The following is a 25313-nucleotide window of genomic DNA, read 5'->3' on the forward strand; positions in this document are numbered from 1 at the left end:
TTTGTATTAACTCCCTGAAGCAAAAAAATAAAAGTTCTCTCCTCATGGCCAGCTAGCATTTATCCACATTATTCTGGTCCTTTCCAGAAATACTGGCTTGGTAGACCAAAATCAAGAAAATGTTCCTTATGCAAAAGTAAAACAGTCATAAAGTGTCATCAGGAAAATTTATACAGAGTTTTGGCTTAGGTAAAATTATCCATTTACTTGTCCAGCCATTTTTCTTTGGATTATGTCAAAACAGATGGAGCAAAAGGTATCCAGCTCTGAGATCGTGACTTGTGTTTCTGCCCAAGTATTACAAGATAAACATTAATTTGTGTCTCTCACAGCAGGCAATTCAAGACAAAAGTGTCCTTTTGAGATATTGAATGCTGCAGGCCCCCAGCTCTGAGATGATTTGATTTCTGATGTTGAACAAATATTAGTGTGGGGAGAAGGTTAGCATGTTCTCCTCTTGGAGTGGAAAGCAGGAATTCTGTAGCACCACCTCTGATATGCACAGAAAATGACTCAGCATCTGTGTGTGTTTCTGAATGTCCTCTTACTGCACAACATGCAAAAAAATCACTAGAAAATATACAATATTTTCAGCTAAAATCCAACTTTAGGAGAATATGCAAGATAGGCATAAAGCTTTCTCCCTTCTCCTTTAAAAGGAAAGCTTATTCATCATAAAGATAATTTTTTTTTTTATCTCTAGAAAGAAAGAAAAAAGTTTTATTCAAAGATGAGACCCAGATTAAACTCTGCCCTGACCCACTAACAACCCAAAATAAAATAAGGCAGTGCTACTAAATACAGGCAAAAAAAGAGATTTTTTTTCTTCTGAGTAATCTCACTTCTGCCTCTCCACCAAAAGCCAGACATTAAAGATTTGCAGCTGTTTTTAGTTTTAAAACTGATAGCTTTCTAACAAACAGCAAATGGTGTGAATCAGAGTACTAGTGAGAAGAATGGACCAACAGATCTGGACATCTAGCTCATTATATTCTTGAATATGACAGATAAGACAGAAGGCACTTGTCAAAGTTGCTTTCTTAACACAATGCCAGCTTTCATTTCATCATTTTGATTTGGCACACCATTCATACAAACCCACAGAAGTGTAAACTGGTTTCAGACAGGAACCTACAAGCCAAAGCAACAGCAGTGTTCTTGTCAATTCTGCTTTCAGCCTCAGCCTTCCTCTGCAGATGTTACAGCATTTACACATATAGTGTAACAGGACATCCTTTTGCCCATTTAAGTGAAATATTCCAATTACTTTCTTTGGGAGCATGTAAATCTGAGAGTTAAACTTGCCAGAAGAGAAAAATTAAGGTAGGCACAAAGGCTGGTACCTTCTATGAGGATGTAGTAGACACAAGTGTGCAAGGACCTGGGAAGCATTTCCTAACCATCATGGATCCCACACTTTTGACTACAGCTATAGCTTTAATCAACCAGGCCATCACTATGCAATAAAATATAAAGCCTACTTACGATTCAACCCAATGTCGTGGTACGTGAGGATAGCAGGTCTGTTCCCTCTGGGTGTCCCACACATGGTGACATGGACCATGCCGTGCATGGTCTCCACATCTTGTTCCTGACAAAGAACAAGATGAAACTGTCAGATTGTGGAAGGGCTCTACTTAACACCCTTGTGTTGGCAGCCATGACCACGAATACAGCTCCTGCCCTATCTCAGGGCTGTCCACAGCCTCTCTGGCCCCAGGACCTCTGCAACTCCCATGCCAACACATTCCATGCCTCCCCATGGTGCAGGCTCTTTGCTAATGTTTTACACACAGCTGTCATCGATTGCTGTTGACAGCCAATGACAGAAGCACTCAAGCTGCTAGCTCTAACTAGATGCTGAGGAAATGGTTTTTGACCACAACAGTCAGTGTTTAAAAAAAAAAAAAAAAAAAAAAAAAAGCTGTAAAAAGAAAACAAAAAAGGAGAGACAAAACTAAAAAAAAAATAAGGTGAAAAAAAATTTTTTTAAATGTAGTTTGGGGCAAAGATGCCTAAAATAACCTAAGATGCCTAATGGCTCACAAGCATGGCCATTTGCAATGGTGCCAGTTTCCAAAACACTTCTGTTTTCTAGGAAAATGATCGTAACTGAGCAAATAGCTAATGTTCCCCTAAAAAGCACTCCATTAATTGGCTTAATTCACCATAAACACTTATCACACTGCAGGACCTTGCGATTACAGCAGCTTTCTGCAGTAAATATGGCAGCTACATGTTAGCTTTATGGTTTTCTATTGCTTAAATCTAAGCACAAACTCAACTGAATGAAATTTGCAAGACAGTAATATGGCAACAACAATGTTGTGGTGATTATCACAGAAACAAGCTTAAACAACCCATTGCTATTATCTGACATAACTGGATTTTGTACTATTTAATGAGTTTAAAACACCTTTATTATCAAATCAGAGACCCCTTCATTACCATCTCATTTGCTAGATGCCTATTTTGGATAAATGAAACTTAGTTTACACCAACGTCCTCAATGTATGGAACAGTTTTTGTTTCTTTCACACTTGCACTTAAGATAGACATAAACAATTTGTTAGCCTGACAATGTATGTAAGGGGAATTACAGAACAACAGTTATTTTCTATCTACAGTTACTCTCATGGAATCAAAGCAGTATGCAGTTAGTGACCAGCTTTAATATTTCATAAGAATATTTTCTGCATAGGATACAGACATCCATGTCATTCAGTACAGCATACTGCTCCTGCCTGGCTTTATTTACTCTTTGCAACAATGCCCAGAGGCAAAATCCAAGTTAAATTAAATTAAACCTACTACAAATTATGCTGTAGAAATTAGGAGCATACAGCTCCAGCAGAAACCTTTTCAGAGCAAAATCCAGAAGCTTCTGAGATCTGATGAATTAATTCAATCTAAATAACGGCTCAGTAATTTCCTATGTCAAATTTACTATGCGTTTTGTTGAACACAAGGATGCTAAGCAGCACCATTCTGCATTTCACCTATTTTCCTTGCAATTTACATCAGCTATAATCACACCAACAAATCAAGACCACCCCCTGCACCCAAATACAAGGAGAGCCTCTCTGCTGTCTGAACTACACTACACTGAAACACCACTTTTCAGCTTTTCTGTTCCCCTTAGAGGTTATTTCCTCTGCATACTCACTGCATTATTTAGCAGGTATGCTGTGTCTTCCACATCCAGTACCATCTTTAGGCAAAACAGGGTGATAAATCCAGCAAGCAGAGAGAGGACAGGAGCTGGTTCCTACTTTCCCCAAGTAGGAAACTGGGTTATATGGAGAGGCTGCTTTTCTGCATAGGCTTATGACACCCACAGTGCCCAGCCGGAAAACCCAGAACAGACTAACTCAGGAGGACGTCATTCTTAAATAGGATTTGAGTCAGGTTTGACCAGGAGAAGTGCTTATTCTGTAGAGCTCAGACATCAAAGATGAACTCTGTCACACAATGTACCAGTTGCCAACTTTCAAACCTGGGAACTAGTGATTAGCATAGTATTTTCTGGTGATGTTTCAATTAGGCTTTGGTAAATATAGATTAATTTGAGGTGCTGACCCACCCCAAACAGTTCTACATAAAATTAGGAGCAAGTTCTTTACTATAAGGCAAGAATAAAGCTTTCATGAAGAACAAAAATAAATTACAAACTTCATGTAAATGAGAATGATTCTGCACAGCAACGCAACAATGTCTGACTTTTTAAGTGTTAAAAGTCTTGTATTTTCCAAATATCATAAGCAACACTTAGTCTAAAATATTTCAGTATCACTCACCTGAAAATTAAATTTTACTTTTAGCAAAAGTAGAGTGTTGTATGTCTATTAATTATTTAATTATACAGAGGAGAGATTTGCAATAGTAAGAGATAGAACTTAACTACAATAGTAATTAATATTTTCCACATTCTGCCTTCCTTCTGCATTTAGATTATTCTCAATAGAGGGCATAAGAATTGATAGGTTGGGAATTTTAGCACCAGTAGTGAGTAACACACCTTCATGTGAAAGATAGTCTCCTTTTTCAGTTAGAGAACAACAGCATTCTCTATCACCGGGTTTTATCACTAGACCTTCTCAACAATAGCACTTAAGAGCCCAGAACACTTTCCTAGGAGAGACCACCTTTCAAGCCTTAGCTTCTTTATCCTTTGTGCAGGATAGAAAAAATCTGTTTGTGACAAAGCCAGACACTTGAACCTGCCCACCCCACTGACCTCCACTGCTAATTATTCTCAACTGGAATCCTGAGTCTAGTTCAAACTCAGTGTCAACTAAAAATAGTTCAGAGGTGATGGGAGACCACACATCTAATTACTGGCAAAAGTCACCATCAGTTCAACTATTAGTTTAATTCCTCACTATCTTCACAATAAGGCTCTCGTGATGCAATAGTAATAGTGTTGCACTGTTCTCCATTAGTGTTAATTCTTAAGGAAAAATGGCCCAAATTTTCTGCTAAAAAACAATTTAAACTTGTTTCTTTAGTGATGCCAAGCCAAAAACTCAACAGCCCTGCTGATCCTATTAAAGATCAAGAGATTTGTCTACGTGATGTCGGCATGGATGTTTTCAAAAAGCAGCGCACTGAAAACAGATGGCAGCACACCCCAATCAACGTCAACATTGTAGTAAGAGGCTCTTCAACCAACTGATTTGTATTAAAACACTATCTTAGAAAAACATCCAAGGTACACTAATCCGATAGAAGGATAAAGACAAGCATGCCATCTGTTCACATCTCACTTTAACAGAGGTGCAGTCTTTCTTTAGTGCTCTAAAATATACACAAAAAATACCTACGATACACGCAATTTAAGACAGACTATCTGGGTTTAAAGGGAGTTCTCTTCTATGGGAGATTTTCTTTTTCTCTGGGTCAAAATGATATTTTTTGACATGCTGTTATGGGTCTATAAGAGGGAGGCAACACAGTAACACAGTTCATTTACTCCTTCCTTTCTCTATCCCGGCAGATAAACACATAGAATGAGCAATATGTTTATGAACAGGTTTTTTTTTGTTTGTTTGTTTGTTTGTTTTCTGAATATGCAACCAAACCATCTGTGCTATCTAAAAGGGAAAACTATGGAGACATTGCCCACTTTGCAAAAAACAATGCATTTTGTATTTTAAGTAAAATATTATCTTCCACCAAGATTATTTTAAGGCTTTCAGATATACTTAGTTCCCAATTGTTGTCTCATGCTTTTATTTAATTTATATTATATCTTACTAATAAAATACATCTCTCTTACCTTATGGCAGAATTGAGGGAAAATCTTCAGACCTCTTTCAAAAATTGCTCTGAGACAGTGTATTTTAAGTACATATTACTTAAGAAAGTTAATATACTAATACCTGCTTATGCTATTTTTCACTTTTTCCCTTCATATGTTGCAGATGAAAAGCATTTAAGCTATTAATACAGTATTGCAATGTTATGTTTCAAATCCTCCTTACCCTACTTCAGTTATTTTTCCCTTATCTTCTTCTACACTAAAATAATTATTTCAGTTCATCCTCTGTTATGCTAAAAATCCGATGCCCACTTTTTCCCCTTTCGCTTTTCCTTCTTCTTCTTCATCTTTTTTTTTTTTCTTTTTTATTGGGACATCTATTTGAAATTAGCAGTACTACACTTCCCCAGTTCAGGTTGTGAGCTGGGTGCTTAAAGTATTGTGGACTTTTAGATTTAAAACAAGTGATTCTGCTAAGGTGGAATTTGCACCATTTTTCAGCTTGCTTCTATATGTACCTGTTACACAAGTAACAAAAACTTTGGTACAGGACTGAAGCTGATGATTGTGATAGTTCCTCCCTGGGGATTCTTCCTAGTCCAGACAGCACTGAGTGACAGTGCTCTGCAAAAGCACAAAAACTCAACTGTCTCCTACACTATCCTTCATAGACCTAAAAGGAAACCCTCATCTAACAAACTGCAAAGGCCTCAATGCACTCCATCACTTATAATGCTGGTTTGTCTCCCATTGCATCCATGGTGGCTCATTCCCTCTCCCCAGGCAAGAAAAAGGGATTCTTGCATGCTTGTAAATTTTCATGCCATGAGCCCTGAATTACACAGGACAAGCTCTTCTCTGCCACCTACAGCTTCTGCACAGCTCGGAAAGTTTTGCTTTGTTACTGAGAAAGCAGTGTTCCGGCAGACTGCTCATTTCTGAAGTATAGAGCCACAGGAATGTATACAGCAGCAGGGAGACAGTTTTCCCTGGACTCCAATGTTAACAGGTAAAAGAATAGGCCAATGCACTCAACTGCAAATATAATAAAAGCACGTTGGGCATTCAGCCAACATAAAGCAGCACAGGGCACGCTGCCCTGCACCAACTTATCTTGAACTGTGCTAAAACAGGTTTGGTGAGGGAACAGTCACCTTCTTGGGAGGCATAACTTAACTTATATCTTCAGGTATGCACCACAGACAGAAATACAGACAGTATGGAGTGGTGGGAGTTCAGAGTCGTCAGTTCTTCCGTTCAACTCAGGTCTTGGCCAACTCCCAGTAACTCACAGAATCATTTAATCATTGGATATACTGAGTTGGAACAAACCCATAAGGATCATCAAGTCCAACTCCATTTAGGCCTTTTCTCCAGAGAATAACCACACACAGATCTTGCAATTTGGAAGATGATATTCTGCTATATAGTGGGTCACTTCAAAAATGGAAAGTTTGTCAAAAACAGCCTGTGAAGTAAGAGCTTCTTTCCAAATCTGAGTAGCTAGATGAAATTTCTTCTTGGAACAAATACACATCACGGGCAGCCACTACTTTTCAGTGATGACAGAAATGAAGTTATTAACTGAACACTGTATAAATTGTCTGTGAAAAAGGACAGTGATATAGAGAACTGTCAAATCCCTATACAGACACATGGGCACTAAAGAAGTATCCTGCTGAGTCCTGGGATCCTTTCTTAGCTAGATGCCTCCTTTTCCTAAACATGCTTATGGGACAGGTCACACACTAAGGGCACATGTGAGCTTCATTGTCAGCTCTGAGTGACCTGGATCTTCCAGAACCTCTTGAATAAATTAAGTCATCGAGGTTCTCAAAACAGCTTCAAACCATCTTTCTTCACAGATCAACCACAAAGGAACTTGAAGATGCATAGGTAGGGTTCTTGTGGTTTTAAGTACCAAAGCAAAGTCTCCTTTCCAGCAGCAGTTCTTAAAACAAGGGATTGAGGTTGTTTTCCCACATTTTGCTTCCTTGAACTAGAACAATCGAAGATTAAAGTCTAAGAAAGGAACATCATTAAAAAAAGAAAGAGATGGCAGAACAGGGCTAAATGACAAGAACCACTGGCCTGGATTAGTGACAGTTAATCCAAAACATGGGAAAAATCCAACAAAATGGCTTAGAGAATTTGATCTTGCAAGTTAAAAACCTATATATACACACTGTTTACAAGCCAAGCAAATTTATTCCAAGAATAGAAATAAAATATGGGTCACCTCATGATTTTTAATCAAAATGGTGCAGTATTCCTATTCACAGATTTAATCTGGGATTCAGATTTATTTAGAACAAGTGATCATTCTTGGCTCAAACAACAAGCTTCTCCCATGCTGTGCACAGACCTGTAGAAAGTCTGATGATGAGAAGTTTAACTTATATCTATCAAGACTTCAGGCAGTGGATTTCAACATTAGAAAGAGTGAAGGAGAAGATGTGGGACTAATATGAACTACATTCTTGCTAAAAAATTAAGAGCTGCTGAAAGAGGGTGAGTTGTTTGTAATAACTGGTTTCCAGGGAGGTGACAGCAACGTTTCTGCTGGATTTCTAACCAATTTGCAAAGCACTTAATAAAATATAAAGAAGTGAAAACAAAGTGCAAGATGTTGCAGAATTCAACAGGATTATTTTTCAAGAGCCTCCTCTTGCACATACAAGAGACTAAAAAAACTCAATAGCTTCCCTTATTCCTTCATGATCTACCTCTCTCATTAAACGTCTTTGATATAAACAAGACACCTGGCAAGCCTCAGTCTCTGACTCATACTCCTTCTTCTCAGCAATGGGAATGCACTGCTCACTCTTTTTGTTGAGGCAGGTGCACACTCACTGTTCTCTCTCCCAGTCCAACCCAACCTGACTCCAGCACTGATTTCCTTAGTTGTAGCTTAAGAGCCATCAAGAACAAAATTCAGTCATAACAGCACATGGAGATCAAATCATTCAAAAGAGGAGGAAAGAGAATTACAAAGTCACCTCTCAAACACACAACACATGAGAAAAATGGAAAGGCACCGTTGGACCTGGCAGTATACTTCATGCACAATTGTGTGCAGGGTGTAAATAAATATATGGAAAGTGCCATCACACTTCGTACAGATAAAATTGATTGCTTACTGCCTTCCCCTGCTTCCCAGGCTTCACAAATATTCTGGAAACTTTTAATGGCATAATGGGTTACACCAAGTGGGACATTTCCTCAGAGGAAATGCACACACACTGCTAATGAAAGGAAATTAATTGGGGAAACTGCATGTTCATGTGGGAGGAGTGCATTTTGCTTTTGCTACCACAGCTGAAGGATCTTTCTTTTAGCAAAAACAGAGCTTCTTGCAACTCATTCTTTTGGATGATTTTTTCCCAGCTTTAGGTTGAAAAGACCTCCTGCAGTCCCCTTCACAAAATAGTGTAAGAGCCCCATTCAGGCTCTTTCTCACAACTACAGCATTTTTTGTGAGCAGTCACTCATTTCTGATCCTATTTCTTTGTTTTCCCTTTTACTAAAGAAAAAAAGAAAAACAACAGAAGTATAGCTTCACTGACCTGAACATCGAAGTCTGGAAGGAGGCGAGTGATAGCCTGTGAAGAGATAATAGGATATTAAGTCAGGTAACTTTTGCAGTTAAAACTTCTGCACTTGTATGTGTACTGAGATACATGTTCTGACTCACTGGTTCTCCAGTGGAGAGCTCTTTCCCGTTTCCTTCATTTCTTGAATATTGCCGAATGTCTAAATGTTCACTCCTATGTCTAGCCATTGCTATTACTGACAAGCTCCTCTGCATCTCCTACATTAACATCAGAAAAAGATAAGGTGACATCCTTCTCATCTCCATAACCTCAAAAGAAGACACATCTTCAAGACATTGCTAGCTATTAGAAAACTTGGAAGAAGTCAGTTACATTGAGGGAGATGCACAGAGTAGGAAGAGCAGTCAAGCTGGCACTTGTTACACTGCAGTGTGACAGGGAAGTCAAAGCTTGAGAGAGAAGTACAGAAATAAAAAGCAAAGTTTAGGAGCCTGACAAGGAGATCATGCAGTCCTAAAATCCCTTATAAATCATTTAAATGAAGGATAGAAGATACCAGAAGTAATACAACTCTGTCTTGGGTAATACCATCTAGAGGATGGACTTCTAAACTTTGCAGTCCATACCACAATTGTGATGTAACGCTAAAGCTGTGATCTTTAGGTAATTAAGGAGTGTGATGTGCATGCAGACAGGTGTGTGAAGAGCTGATGAATTTGTGGAAATCGATTTACACCAGCCTGAGTCCAAGATTTAAAGTTCACTCTTTACAGACTATGTTTTTAACCTTAGACAATCTTTTGATCTGTACTATTGGACTCATGGCCTTTTAAACATAGTAATTTCAAACACTCGTGTTTCCAAGTGGTCTATAGATTGAGGGTGCATGTAGATACAGCAACCATCTAGACAGTGTATGAAATAGGGCCCCATCACCACTCAGGAATGAAGAATTGGCTGTAGAAAGAAGCCTAGTATGCAGGAAGCCACGATTAGACTCCAGAGAGCACCGCTCACTCAATGCCAATCTCCACCACTAACCCTAGCATATGCTGAGTGTCCTCTGAGGCAATCATTTTTCCACTTTCTCTAAACACTATAAAAAACCTTCCTCCATTTTTGATAAGAATAGCCTAACAGGTGATCAAACCAGATTAACTCTGCTACTTTCCCCACACTGATGAAAATTAAGGCAACTGTGAATAAAAGCACACGAGGCTCCTTGTCAAGATTAGCAAATTTTCATCTACATGCTGCAGAAATCCTGGAAGTTCTTCAGTGTAAGACATTTCTGAACTCTGAAGCAGAAACATTTCAGTAACCAGAGAACTTCTGTTTCGTTTTGCTGCTATTGAACAACATTGGCATTAGAAAAGAATCTTAGTTCCTGAAAGCCCTGCTTTCATGCAATGTCCTTGGCACAGGAACTGTGTTTAAATTTTCTCTAGACATTTCATTACATTTGTAAGTGGAAATAATTTCTTGAAGTGTTTACTCAAAAAGAAATAGAGAATAAAAAATGAAAGTAGCAAATAAAGCAATGAGGAATGTCCATGTAGAAAACTAGAAGAAAATGTCACCATGTGTCAAGAATGACAATCACTGGGGAAAGTGAAAGAAAAATCTTAGCCTTGATTCAAGAAACAAAGCAGCAAGTTTGTTTGAATATTCCAATGAATTATTTGCAATGAACATGCACAGGGTAGGAGCACCATTGATCAGTGACAGACACTGACCCTAGATGCTGTGGGAAGAGATTTGGAGAAAAACAGTGCAAAAACAAATGCAAAGAAGCACAACAGAGTTAAGCAAAAAAAACAAAAGGCTGAAAATGGTTTTATGCTGCAGTCATAGGGCAACCTGAGCAGACACAATGGGGCAGTCATACCTTTGGACCCAGAACTACCAAGAGCAACGTAAAGACTCCCTCTGCATATCTGCTCCTCCATGAAAGGCAGAGGATAGAGCAAAGTTTGAAACTCTGCACTGAAAAGTCTATAGGAATAGGTAAATCTACTTGAGTTTGTCCAATTGGAACTGTTCAAAATAAACCCAGAACTGTAACTATTCAGGAAAAAAAAATATATATATATATATATATGTGTTCACAATAGATCAGAATTAAAGAAGCACAAAACCAGAGCAATAATTAAAACTCAATTTTGCCTTATTAACAAAAACCATTATTATTGCACCACCAGTTTCTCATGTGTCTTTCCATACAGCTTGTTAGAATTAAGAATACATGCACAGTTGCGAGAGGAATCCTGAAAAAAGACACAAAAGCTTTAAAAATGTTTAAGATAATTACCTCCTCCTTCTCCACCAGAGGTTTCACCTCTGCAAGGTGAGCATCCTGGAACTCTGTTGACATGGTCAGTAGCTGATATCTGTGAAGATGAAGAAATATTTGTTTTCAGCTTGCATCAAAGATTAAATACAGAGGCAAATAAAGGTCCTCCCCCTCCACCACCCCCAATGATCTGATGTCTCAGGTTATATTTTAACACAGCTTTGCAAGAGGGTTATGAATCTCCTGTAAAACATCTCCTGATTTATTTATGTACACACACCCATACAACACGAGATTAAAGAAATGTTAAGGCTGTGAGATCAAAACAAAGGTTTGGCAGCTTCAGAACAGAGGATGCTGAAGGAAGTAAGGCAAGGACCAGCACAACTGGAGTTGGACTCGATGATCCTTATGGGTCCCTTACAACTCAGGGTATTAAATGATTCTTGCAGTATTCAATCACATGAAAACTCTCATTTCACATGTGAAAGGAGGCATAACCTAATCTACACAAACATCTTCTCTTGAAGTTAGATTAAATATTCTTTCTGTTTACATAAAGGCTCCCTCTCCAGGATCTCTGCTTTAAACAAACTAAATTAGATGCTCACAGGTACCATTTTACTCTTTTACCAAGAGTAAAATTGAAACAGGAACACCTTCTTTGATTTGAACAACTCAAGCATTACCATGCACCAAGTAAAACATGCCTTTAATTGTACACCAATGCAGCTTATGCAATAAAAAGTTTCAGAACTATCATAGTAGGGAAGAAGATTGCTGCATTCTGCTCTAGTAAAGGCACAGCATCACACTGCCCAACCTAATTGGGCACACGGATTGGAAACAGCTGCTGGATCCCCAGAGCATGAGTGCTGAGACAAGATGTACAGCAGATCTTTCTGCAGGTGCAACACACTGTCTGCATACTGACCAAGCTGTACTTCACTTTGGTGAATAGATTAGTCCAAACCGGGAGCTAGAAAACAGAATATTTCATTCTCTCCATGGAGACAAAGTGCCAGGGGTTGCTCCCTCTGAAGCCCTGATGAGTGACCACAGCAGGAAGCTATGAAATGGCAAACACTGATTAAGTAAGATAATGTCAAATAAATGCTGGCATTTATATATATGTGTAAATGACTTCAGATTTTAGGAAACCTTCTTGGAAGCTATACAGCTGGATGGAAATTTTGGCAGAGTGGATTTGAAGTTTAGAGAAGTGCTTCGTGGGTATACAACTTCACAACTCGAGTCATGGGAGCAAAAGCAGAATTGTTATATAGAATCAAAGAACCATTTATGTTGGCAGGGACTTATAAGGTCACTCAGACTAGCTCCCCTGCAATGAACAGGCACACCTACAGGTTGCTGGGAGCCCCATCCAGCCTGACCTTGAATGTCTCTGGGGATGGGGCATCTACTACCTCTCTGGGCAACCTGTGCCAATGTTTCACTACACTTACTATATATATATATATATATATATATTTCAGTCTAAACCTCCTGTTCTTGTTTCCCATTCCCAGTAATTTGTAATCCAAGTTTACAAGAAGATACCAAAGCTACTTAAGCAGTCAGAATAGTTAAAACAGTTAATTCCCCAGCAGTCACTCTAACTCACCCTCTTTCTCCAGTTTTTTCTGTAAAGATCTTAATCGTTAAGAACAAGCAAAATCAAGTTTGCCAAGCAACTGAAAGTGACGTTTTAGAAACAATTACATATTTTTGAAATTACAGCCATCTGTGCAATGTGCCATTCTACACAGTTAGCAACTCTGTGCGGCAGAAAAGGAAAATAAAAGCTGAAAATATTTACATGCAATCTGGAAGGCTAGAAATACAAGGGATTTTCCATGTTTTCCCTATACAGGAGGAAAGTAAGAAGCCAGGCTCCCTGCAGTTTTCCAGTAAGTGGCTCAGGGAACAAAGCCACAGCTAGCACTCGTGGAAGAAAGTTGTTTACCCAGGACAGCTTTGGGTTTTCAGGGAGTCAGAGCATTGACTACAAATGACCAAAAATCTGTGCCAAAAAGAACAACATGGATGTCTTTTATAGCCTTAAAAAACAATCCTGTTTTCATAATAGTTCAAAGTTGTTGCTCTATGTTTCCGAAAGAACCAACATTAGGAAGTGCTGACCAGCAGATTACACTACTGCCATCAAGTCTGCTGAACAAAAGCCCAATGTGCACCACGTTCTCACTTTTGGAATGATACCAGGCCTTCAAGCTACATTATGTTTTCAAATAGACATTTACAAGCTCTGGGTCCCATATTCATAAGTATTCATAATACAAAGTATTCATAATACAAAGTTCATTTATGTCTACATGCAATAGAGTAAAGTTGCCAACTCAGAGAAAAACAAGTTTTTTTCACTCCATTTGGCCAACTCAGCCTGCACAAGTTTCCAAGTTCTTCCCTCTTGGACAAATCACATCTATGCAGCAGACTCCCACTATATCAGCTATCAACTGAATCCACTGCAGATGCACCTTACAGTTTTAAGTTGTAAAGCAATCATTTTTTTTGAGTAAGAGGAAATAAAAGTTTTCAGCTGACAAAGCATTCTGGTTTTTTAGAAGAGGGATCCCAAAAAAGGAGCTAAGAAACCACACATCAGCATATCCATCCTCAGACACCAGCAGTGATGCAATCACACATACCAACCAACTAGATAATCATTATATATGTGATTTAATTCATTCCAAATACAGAAACCAAACAAGTTCCAATATACCTTGACGAAACAAGTGGAAGTGGCTTCTAACTAAAAGGAGATTTAGAGTGGATATAAGGAATTTTTTTTTACGATAAGGGTGGTGAGGCATTGGAGCAGGTTGCCCAGAGAGGTGATGAATGTCTCATTCCTAGAGACACTGGATACCAGGCTGAATGGGGCTCTAAGCAGCCTGATCTAGCTGTAGATGTCCCTGATCACTGAAGGGGAGTAGGACCAGATGACCTTTTAAGGTCCTTTCAAACTCAAATGATTATGATCCTACCTTGCTTCAAACTTTATTCTGCTGAAGACACCCACAAGGATGTCCAGGTTCATGAGACAGGGTGCACTGCCAAGCAGGATGGTCTCATGCCCATGAGCGCCTAGCGAAACACTGCAAGCACGACAGGATTTACCTCTGCACTCAAGCCCAACCTTTCTTTATTTACATGGTATCATGGAGAACAAAAACAGGAAAAGACTCCTTGCTAAATGCTTCATAAAGAAGGCAATTTCCTCAAAACAGTTTGCTTAAACATTGGCAGTAGATATTATTCTTCTTTTGAGATATAATACTGACATATAAGAACTTAACCTCACCAGAACAGCCTGACAGCATTTCCACCACAAGTTGAGCAAGCAGGAGGGACAGCAGTCACTTTAAATGTGGAACTAAATACTTGAGAGGATTTAAGGGCAAAGAGAAAAGGGAAAAGTCCTTGAACACTGAAGATCATGGCTCCGAAGCTCTGGTGTTGCTCTCTTTGGGCAGAGAGGAACCATGGAAGACTAGACCCTGGGGCCACATGTTGGAGCCATTTCCAGGCCGGCCACATCACTCTGAAAGCCCCATGTGTCCTAAGAGCGCAGGCACCAAAGCAGGTAGGAATTATCCCTGGAGGATTACCCAGGTAGGAATTCATTCTTGGAGGTGTTCAAGGCCAGGTTGGATGAAGCCCTGAGAAACCTGATGTAGTGTCTGATTTAGGGGTTAATAATCTTGTCCGTGGGAGAGGGCTCAAACTAGATGATCTTTGAGGTTCCCTCCAACCCAAGCCATTCTACAAATGTGTGGCTCTGTTATTCAGTAGCAGCTCAAGAGTTCATGAACAAGCAAAGCTGGAGCAAGGAGGGAGAGGGCTAACATCTCCAGAGCTCAGTAAAAGTTCACTAGCAATGATACCTATCACATCCAAACAAATAACCAAGCAGCTGAGGCCACTAACAACAAGGCAAAAAAACTTACTGTGATGTTCAAACAGTGTTGATAACCTTATATATAGCCAAATAGAGTTTTCCCAGTGATTAACAGTAAATGCTGTAAGCTAGTCTGATTAACTTAAAAGAAAAAAAATATATGGTCTCTATAAGCTGGAGTGGAACTTGGAAAAAACACCACAAACATCTCTGTTACACAGAGACACATGGACTTCTCTTAATAGCAGCAGTGCATGGTTATGCTCCACGGTGTCATAAATGCGGTTTGCATTTCAGATATTTCATAACAAATGTTACAAATTTAATCTTCCTCTTTATGATTAGCTTTGAAATTAATCATCTTGCAAGCATCCAAAAGTGTTCATGCATAAGCATCTGCCCACACTATGCCCTCTTTAAGCTATTCTTTGTTACAGGCACTGGTGTCACAAGGTCCATTGTGCACTGTGTGAATTACTGATTTTCTCTGACATAGTTTCACACAATAAATCCAGAAAAGGTTTTAACAGAAGTGACTCTTTCAGAGCTCTTCCCCTTTTAAAAACACATGACTTGGCAGTTACATAGCATCTAACTAAACTGAATAGCAAGTGTCAAAAGTTGAAGACTCTCACCTACTTAGGACATGATACTTTTCCTTAGCCTTTGGTTACTACATCAGCCTCTTGATTTTCAGCTAACTGTTAATAACCAGGTAACCTTACATTGCTTAAAATCTCCTATCAAAAATGTGTATTTTTTAATTAAATAATACCAGGAATCTGAAACAATTATGCTGCCTCAGAATGGCAGGGTGCACTCGGGTTCATAGATATTCTGTGCATCACTTCTTACCCTTCTTAAAGCACAGAGCATCTCTGATCCTTATGGTTTTTGTTGCTTTATTTGGCTTTATTCCCTTCCAACTCCTTTTGAAGTTAGTCCACAATCATGCTTTAGTAGAAAATAAAGCTTAAGTCTGAAAAAAATTGGTTCTTAATAGCATAATGGATCATAACAGCAGTTCTCAAAGCCAAAAATAATTAGGGCTTAAAGTTTTAGACATTCTAAAATTGAGATTTATGTCATGCACTAATCAATCTGATTAGGAAACTGAGATGTTTCAGCCAAAAGTTTGAGTCTCATGCCAAGTAACAGCCGAGTTTAGCCACAAGGATACGACCATGATGATGGAGCCAGCAGTGGGTCTGCTGGGCTCCAGGTGAAGCACCGCAGTGTTCCCTATGGTTCCATCATACCACTGTTGGTATGAAAACAAAGATCTCAAGGCTTGTCTCCAGTCCTTTTGTTCTGTCTGTTTCCCTTGTGTGGCTGGCACCATTGCAGAGCTGCTCTGCTACAATCACTCTGGGATTAGACAGAGCCCTTACACTGCCAATTCCTCAGACCAGGGCTGGTTCCTCTTCACACGCATGATACACTCTGGCAGCTGAGCATTGGTGGTAGCATCAAAGCAAAGGGAACTGGAAGCAAACCCTCTCTCTATCCCACAGATATTGAGTAAATTGGACAGAACTGTTGCAACATTGTTTTCACAATATTCTGTCTGTGGGATGCAATGAAGAATGTTTCTTGAAAGGCCTGGGGTCCAACCATGCTTCTTGGGAGTAAAATCTAGCATCACAAAAGGTGGCAGTGCTAATTAAAGTCCATGTCTCCCATTTCTTTTTTTCCTATGATGAACACCCCTACCTCCTCCACAATATAATGGGAAATAGTTGGCAGAGAAGTGGAGAGCCTGCCATGTCTTCATGTTTTTATTGTGTTTTTATTTTTCTCCTATTGCAGCAATTCCAATATAATCTAAAGTATAATAGCATGAGTCTGGGAAAGATAGACTACAGACCCAGAAATTAATGTTTCTTTAGCATCTGAAATTGGTGGAAATCTTAGTGGAAAGTAAAATCTCCAATAATGTGATTTCTTTTTCCAAAAAGCTTAAAAATACTCGTGCTTTTGCCATTAGCACTAAATAGTTTTTTTAGCTCCAAACAATGCTGTTATCCCCACCCACCTCCTCAAGCAGCCACTGTTCAGTGCTGACATGGCAGCAAACACTCCCTGCAGAGTGTGGTGGCCCAGTGTAGCAGTATCACAGAATCACAGAATCACCAGGGTTAGAAGGGACCTCAAAGATTGTGAATCTCCAACCCCCCTGCCACAGGCAGGGTCACCAACCTCCCCATTTAATACTAGACCAGGCTGCCCAGGGCCCCATCCAATCTGGCCTTGAACACCTCCAGGGACGGGGCATCCACAACCTCTCTGGGCAGCCTGTTCCAGTACCTCACCACTCTCATAATAAAGAACTTCCCCCTGACATCCAATCTAACTCTTCCCTACTCAACTTAAAACCATTTCACCTTGTCCTTCTGTTGTCTACCCTTCCAAAGAGTTGTTTCTCCTCCTGTTTGTAGGCTCCCTTTAGCTTCTGAAAGGCTGCAATGAAGTCACCCCACAGCCTTCTTTTCTCCAGGTTGAACAAGTCCACCTCCCTCAGCCTATCTTCGTAGGCAAGGTGCTCCAGCCCCCTGATCATCTTTGTGGCTCTCCTCTGGACCCTCTCCAACAGCTCCCTGTCTTTCTTCTACTGGGGGCTCCAGACCTGGACACAGTACTTCAGATGGGGCCTCGCAAGAGCAGAGTAGAGGGGAACAATCACCTCCCTGTCCCTGCTGGCCACCCCTCTTCTGATGGAGCCCACGATACCACTTGCTTTCCGAACTGCAAGAGCACAGTGCTGGCTCATGTTAAGCTTTTCATCCATTGGGACCCCCAGGTCCTTCTCTGCAGGCTGCTCTCAAGGTCTTCTCCTTGCAGTCTGTATGGATTCCTCTGGCCCAAGTGCAAAACCTTGCACTTTGCTATACTGAACCTCATTAGGTTCACCCGGGCCCACCTTTCAAGCCTGTTGAGGTCCTTCTGAATGGCATCCTGTCAACCGCACCACTCAGCTTGGTGTCGTCAGCAAACTTGCTGAGGGTGCAGTCTATTCCTTCGTCGATGTCATTGATAAAGATGTTAAAGAGCACCGGTTCCCAAGACAGACCCCTGTGGAACATCGGTCATTACCAGCCTCCACCTGGACATAGAACCATTAATCACCACCCTCTGCCTGTGGCCTTTCAACTAGTTTCTTATCCATTGGGTGGTCTACCAGTAGGGGAGCCCAGGGCCTTGGTGAGAAGAAATTCAACATCTAAGTGGCAGCTGGAATTTACTTAGAAATTCACTATGCTCATTTGTTCTACTGCCAAAGTTTTGCTTTAAACAACTCCGGGTCATTAGTAGTGGCACCAAAGAGTGAAAAAATCAAAGAGCAAGCAGATGTTTTCCAAGTCTTGTTCTCTCACACCACCAGGCCAGCGTGTCTCCTCTCACTGTCCAAGCACTCCTAGCACTCTCTCAGCATTCTTCCCCACACCCTCCCTACTCTCCTCCTTGAGATGAGGGCAAACAGAAAGGTCTTAAGCAAAGATTAAAATTAAAGGCAAAGTACAAACCCCGACACCTTGGCACTAAGCTGGGCTTTGGGGGTGGATTCAAAAATGAAAACTGCAAAGACATATTTAGCATTTCATTGCATGGAAAGAGACGGCTTCTGCCACAAAGATTGCAGTCTAAACAGACAAGAAACAATCTATTGTTCCTGCAGCTCACCAGTGTCAGGCTATGCTCCCCACCCCCTCCTATTTTCAATCTGCCATGCTTTAACAGTTCATAGCTTCTGCCCAGCTGCAACTACTTCAAAAAGTGGGTGGTTCTGTGCAAGTTAGAGGCAAAAACACGATGAGATTATTCCAGAAGGGACATGCTCATAGTATACTCAGAGATGAAGAATGTTATTGGGCTCTAAGCTGCAGCGCCCTTACAAACACATAATAATTTCTTTTTATTTAATTTGCATTTTCATGCTGATATTGCAAATACAAGTAATCGAATTACAAAACAACATGGCAAAGGTTGTTGATGTGTTTCAATTTACATTTATTCATTGGGTTATACTATATGGGTTACAGCTTCTGAGTTCACAGACAACTTGTTCTACCAGCTATTAAAATTGCTCGCTCGTTGCTATTATAAGTTCTCTATAATCCTTGCCAAAATGTCTGGGATGAAGTTTTCCATGACAAGTGTCCAATGGTTTCTGTTTGTTTTTTAGTAGAAAAGTATAATTTATGGTTATCTTTTTGTTCCTGCAAGCTTTCAGTCCCCTTTTCTAGAAAGAACTTTAGCATTCTTGAACTTAACCAGGACTGGAACTTTGCACAAATGGTCATAGTGTTAAGGACACAACTTTCATTCTTCCCAGGAAATTCCCATTATAAAGTTATTCACATTTAAGCGTTAGCACACACTGAACTATTCCGGGTTAGATCTGGATAACAGCAATGTTGTGTACAAATCTCAACATCTAGAGATACAAAATAATCTTCCTAAGGCTGTACACACCGTTGCCTGTATCACAAGGTAAGAGGTCAGTGGGTTTGTACCAAAGATAGCACCATCAAGTGCTGGAATACTCTTTGTTTCTTACAATAAGAACTTCCCAATTCCATCAGGATGATGAAAAAGCAATTCTTTATCCTCAGATAACGTTTTGCAATACCTTGTCCATCCATACTCCAAGTCAGCATCTACTGCATCAAGTAGTGAATTATAAGTTATCACTTTCCAGACTTTCGTTATAAGAGAGGCTGGGGTTACCCAGGCACACACTGCAGTTCATAATTGGGATTTTACACATGATGTAAAAAAAATGCAGTATGTTCTACGAGAGAGAAAAAAATGTATGATGTTCTTAAATAAAATACTTTTTAAACATGTCAAAATATAAAGTGCCATCATGAAATCCAGCAATGCCTGTATTTCACAGAACAATCACATAATCCAATACAGTTCCAATTGGTCAAAGGATATAAACACATCCTAAAATTTATCAGGGAAATGTTACATACAATATATACAAAGTATATTTAGAGCACTCAGGAATCCTAGCAGAAAGAAAATGACATCATTAGCTTGACTAGGTGCACACAAGCTTCCCAAAGGAAGTTAAACCAAAAACCTCACAAGAGCAATCCTTCCTTCCTCTAATATTGCATTTCCTATCTGGATGCCTGCTTACTCTGCTAACGAATAAGATTTCCTTTAAATGCTTTATTCTACTTTCCTAACTACATTTCTGCTATACCTTGTGCCTACAATTAAATACACTCCTGTACATAAAATATATTACATGTCTTAAGCTTTGAACACCAGCTCTTCCATCTAGCTTGACTTAACTGTAGGGATGACTGTTCACTGCAGGGGAGTTGGACTAGATGAAGTTTAAGGGTCCCTTCCAACTCAAATGATTCTATGATTATGGTCGACAGAATCTTCTTCAGGGGTATTACAGTTAAGATCCCTATCACTTACTTTTTCTTCCTAAACATCAGAATTTCTAGAGAGAAATTAAGTCATAAGAGTGGTGAAATGGCCAGGAGACAAATAACTAAGTAATTGATTCAGTAAATAAATAAATGCCAAACCAAACAAACAACAGCAACAAGAAAACACCAGGAGAACCTTGAAAGAACACGGAAAAAAAATTGTTTTAATTAATTAGATTTTCATGCTGCGCTAACTTCTAAGGTTTGCTCTTTCCATTAAGTTCTACATCACCAATACAGTACTAACAGACTGGTCTTAGGCATGGTAGGAAAGAAGGAACAAAAGCTATACTTTTGATGCTATACTTAAATCAGAGAGGAAGTAGACAGTTAAAGGCTTGGAAAAGTATTGAATATCCAATTTTAAAAACAGGACTTGAAAAGGAAGATCTGCATGGATCAACTTCCATCTATAAAGAGAAAAAAAACTGACTGACAGATGAAAAAGATATATTAAAATTGTGACAATTAACTGAAAGGAAGTAGCACAAAACCCAAAAGAAACATAGGAAACGTGATCAGCCACACAAAATTAGAGCAGTAAAACTGACATACATCCTGCTTCATACAAACAGATGTAGCTGTGGAAAATTTCATCAGTACAAGCTGTCCGGTTGTGCATCCACACGCACACCGTGGAGCTCTGCTGGATGGAGAACATCCCGTTGACAACAAACTGCTGGGTGCCATCCAAAGACAACACTCCCATGCCAGTTTGGAATCAAAGCAGGCCTGATCCTGCATCAGCTCTTAGCTAAAAGTAAAACTAAACTCATCTCCCCCACTGCTAACATAGGAGCTTGCACATTTGAGTCTGAAACTTGAATAATTGCAGGCTTTACTCTCTAAGCACTTTTTGAGTTTAATCACTTGGCAAATAATGGTACTTTGATATAATATGAATAATGGTACTGTGATTCCCACAGATGCTCTGAATTGAGTTTAATTATGTCATAACACTTTAATGATACATGATCACCTGTCTGTGAGAAGCTATGAATGGTTTGTTACTGCTATTCCAACTCCATAGTCAAAGTGAATTAACAATAGGGATTACCTCCCGCTGACTGGCCCCACTGAAGTTACCCAGAGCTCTGGAAGTGACACAGATAGGAAAAAACATCACCATTTGAGAGAAACAAGTTCAATAGCCATTGATTTCCAAGAGGCCTAACCCAGCTTTTTAATAATCAGTAGCGACACACATTACCAAAGCTGAAAACAGGAATTCCATATTCAAAGCCTTTTAAACAGTTTCTGAATATTTCCCATGACTTTCCAGTACTAGAAAGTCATATATTCACCACTTTTTAGACACAGTTCTTGACAGATAGCACAGGGACAACTGCTGCTTCCTTGATCTGCTGGAGATCCCCATGTCTAAGTCTAGAACTTCTCCACCAAGAAGGTGACAGGGATGCACCTTTCTGCATAGTTAGACTTACCAATGCTCACCTAAAAGCAGAAGCTGAAGGGATATCTACATATAATACCATTTGTTTGGAGAAACAGCATCACTGATAGGACAGAGTGTGCTCCTCTGTACTTCTGTGAGATTTCTAAGTCAGAAGCAAACAAAGTCTGTCAGCTGGAAGTCTCGCTTGGTCTCAAGAATCAACTGAGGGACATGGTTTATTGGGAAGTATTGGTGATTGGTAGACGGTTGGACAGGATGACCTCAGAGGTCTTTTCCAACCTTGGTGATTGTATGATTCCATGATTTCATCATTATTCATATCAAGCAGCTCCTGCACCTGCCATCATCTCCTGTTTCCTGCAGTTTTCCTTTCCAGTGGTCAAATCAGAGCAACAAGACAAAGTCACTGCTGCTGAATACTGCTGGGATTTAACTAATACAGGACACTACTTTCCCAGGCCGTATTTTCCCTGACAGCAAAAGGGCTTTTGCTGCTCTAAGCTTCCAGCTGTATGCATGATGTAAATGCTGTTGAACTATTATAATTAGAGTTTGTATTATTTTTGAGAATTTTACTGTTCCCAGTCATCTTCTTTCCAAAGAACTTCAAGCCAGTTTCACCCTCTTCTTTCACCCATTTCTTTCACTCTGTCCATTTTGAGGCAATAAATGCAGGAAACATCTCATTACATTTACACTGCACATTTAGTGCAACACAGCTCTAATAAGGTTAAGTGAAAGAACAGTGTTTTCTGTGGGAAGTTCAAAGTTTGCCAAAATCCCTTAATCTGGCCATGAGAAGATGCATGTTGTACTTCACTCAAACAAATTCATCACTTTGGTTTAACAATTTGAGTCAAATAGTTTTTCTCACATCAGTTCATTGTTAATCCCATCTGAACTGCAAGAACAAATTACTCATCTGGTTTAGAAATATTTTTAATGACCAGGCTCCCATGCCAAACTGCTTCCCAAGGTGCACTGTGATATTCCTATATAGCTGTCATAGTGTCAAGAGGAAAACTCAAAATATAGAATATTCCCCCTGGGAGCAAAGAAAACTGGGGAATCCCACTGTTCTCACTGAGCATTCTTCTGATCTACTCAAATAATCTGTCATGGCTTTAGCCTCTCTTCCTATTTTGGCAAGAACAAAAAACCACCATTGAGCAGGGGAGAAACAGCACAACTTAAGGAGGTTTTAGGTGGTGAAGGTGCTGGTTTGCAAACAGCAGCATGCACATGTGGCAGTGCTCCCTCAGCAGGGACACCCACACCATTTCTTGTGCTGTTGTCAAATTCCGTGGGCACCTAACAGCCTGACATCTCTATCCTGCTGCCACTTTGAGTGAAGTGACCAATGAATGAAGGGCACCAGTATATAAATCTATTTTCTGAAGAGAAATAAACAAAAAATCCCAGCTTGGCAAAACCTGGATCCCCCTCCACAAGCTTGGTTTTAGGCCAGCTATTCCAGAGTATGCCCAATTGCAAGGAATTATTTCATCTCTCAGTTCACTTAATGTTGATGTTTGGGTTCAAAGTTTTCAAGTTGAAGCCCAGCCCATCCCTTGTCTACCTAACAGCAGCTCAAGGAATTCACATTCAGAAGCTGCAGCCTGCAGTTCCTCAAAGTGTTATGCCACTGCATCTGTTCCATTTACGCTGAAAAATATCAGGTTCAGAAACCATACACCTCCTAAGAAGTCTCTCATCACTACATTAAAAACTGTTTTCACTGTACAAGTGATTTCCAGATACCTCTGTATGTCCAATGACACACCAGTTCCTCCTGAATCCAGGAGGATGATGAATTATTCTTCTTGAATGTCCCAGTGCTTATTAGTACTCAGGAGATCACAGAATCACAGAATCACAGAATTGCCAGGGTTGGAAGGGACCTCAAGGATCATGAATCTCCAACCCCCCTGCCACATGCAGGGCCACCACCATTCCACCTAATGCTAGACCAGACTGCCCAGGGCCCCATCCAATCTGGCTTTGAACACCTCCAGGGACGGGGCATCCACAACCTCCCTGGGCAGCCTGTTCCAGTACCTCACCACTCTCTCCGTAAAGAATTTCCCCCTGACATCCAACCTAAATCTCCCTTCCCTCAGCTTAAAACCATTTCCCCTTGTCCTGCTGTCACTCACCCTTTCAAAGAGTTGATTCCCCTCCTCTTTGTAGGCTCCCTTTATGTACTGAAAGGCTGCAATGAGGTCACCCCGCAGCCTTCTTTTCTCCAGGCTGAACAAGCCCAGCTCCCTCAGCCTGTCCTCATAGGGGAGGTGCTCCAGTCCCCTGATCATCTTTGTGGCCCTCCTCTGGACCCTCTCCAACAGCTCCCTGTCTTTCTTGTACTGGGGGCTCCAGACCTGGACGCAGTATTCCAGATGGGGCCTCACAAGAGCAGAGTAGAGGGGAACAATCACCTCTCTGTCCCTGCTGGCCACCCCTCTTCTGATGGAGCCCAGGATCCCATTTGCCTTCCGAGCCGCAAGGGCACACTGCTGGCTCATGTTAAGTTTTTCGTCTACCAAGACCCCCAGGTCCTTCTCCACAGGGCTGCTCTCAAGGACCTCTCCTTCCAGTCTGTAGGGATGCCTGGGATTCCTCCGGCCCAAGTGCAAAACTCTGCACTTTGCAGTGTTGAACCTCATCAGGTTCACCCGGGCCCACCTTTCTAGCCTCTCGAGGTCCCTCTGAATGGCATCCCGTCCTTCAACTGTGTCAACCACACCACTCAGCTTGGTGTCGTCAGCAAACTTGCTGAGGGTGCACTCAATTCCGTCATCAATGTCATTGATAAAGATGTTAAAGAGCACCGGTCCCAAGACAGACCCCTGGGGGACGCCGCTCGTTACCAGCCTCCACCTGGACATAGAGCCATTGATGATCACCCTCTGTCTGCGGCCTTTCAACCAGTTTCTTATCCATCGAGTGGTCCACCCATCAAATCCACATCCCTCCAGTTTGGAGAGAAGGATGTGGTGGGGGACCATGTCAAAGGCCTTGCTCAAGTCCAGGTAAATGACATCGGTCGCCTTTCCCTTGTCCACCGATGCCGTCACTCCATCATAAAAGGCCACCAGATTGGTCAAGCATGACCTTCCTCTGGTGAAGCCGTGCTGGCTGTCATGGATCACACGCCCTTTCCTCATGTGATCAAGCATGTCATCCAGGATGATCTGTTCCATGATCTTCCCAGGCACAGAGGTGAGACTCACCGGCCTGTAGTTCCCAGGGTCCTCCTTGCTCCCTTTCTTGTAAATGGGAGTGACGTGACCCTTCCTCCAGTCATCCGGGACCACACCAGACAGCCACGACTTCTCAAATATGATGGAGAGCGGCTCGGCAACCACCTCAGCCAGCTCCTTCAGAACCCTGGGATGCATGCCATCCGGCCCC

At 40.7% G+C, this 25313-nt stretch overlaps 1 protein-coding gene across 2 annotated transcripts in view; it reads right to left on the reverse strand.

The window, feature by feature from the left end:
* NDRG1 (N-myc downstream regulated 1) overlaps positions 1-25313 on the reverse strand; it is a 41030-nt gene that overhangs the window by 13669 nt on the left and 2048 nt on the right. Inside the window, exons 2-5 of one of the 2 annotated variants that reach the window (XM_031591247.2) lie at positions 11126-11204; positions 8955-9071; positions 8827-8862; positions 1486-1591 (exon numbers count right to left, since the gene is read on the reverse strand). In XM_031591247.2, coding sequence (XP_031447107.1) covers positions 1486-1591; positions 8827-8862; positions 8955-9071; positions 11126-11188 — 322 coding nt within the window. In that variant the 5' untranslated portion in view covers positions 11189-11204. The remainder of the gene's footprint in view (positions 1-1485; positions 1592-8826; positions 8863-8954; positions 9072-11125; positions 11205-25313) is intronic. The other variant, XM_031591248.2, reaches the window with a different exon arrangement.

Source organism: Phasianus colchicus, chromosome 3 (assembly GCF_987193195.1).
Source record: "Phasianus colchicus chromosome 3, bPhaCol1.hap1.1, whole genome shotgun sequence".
Lineage (NCBI taxonomy): Eukaryota > Metazoa > Chordata > Aves > Galliformes > Phasianidae > Phasianus > Phasianus colchicus.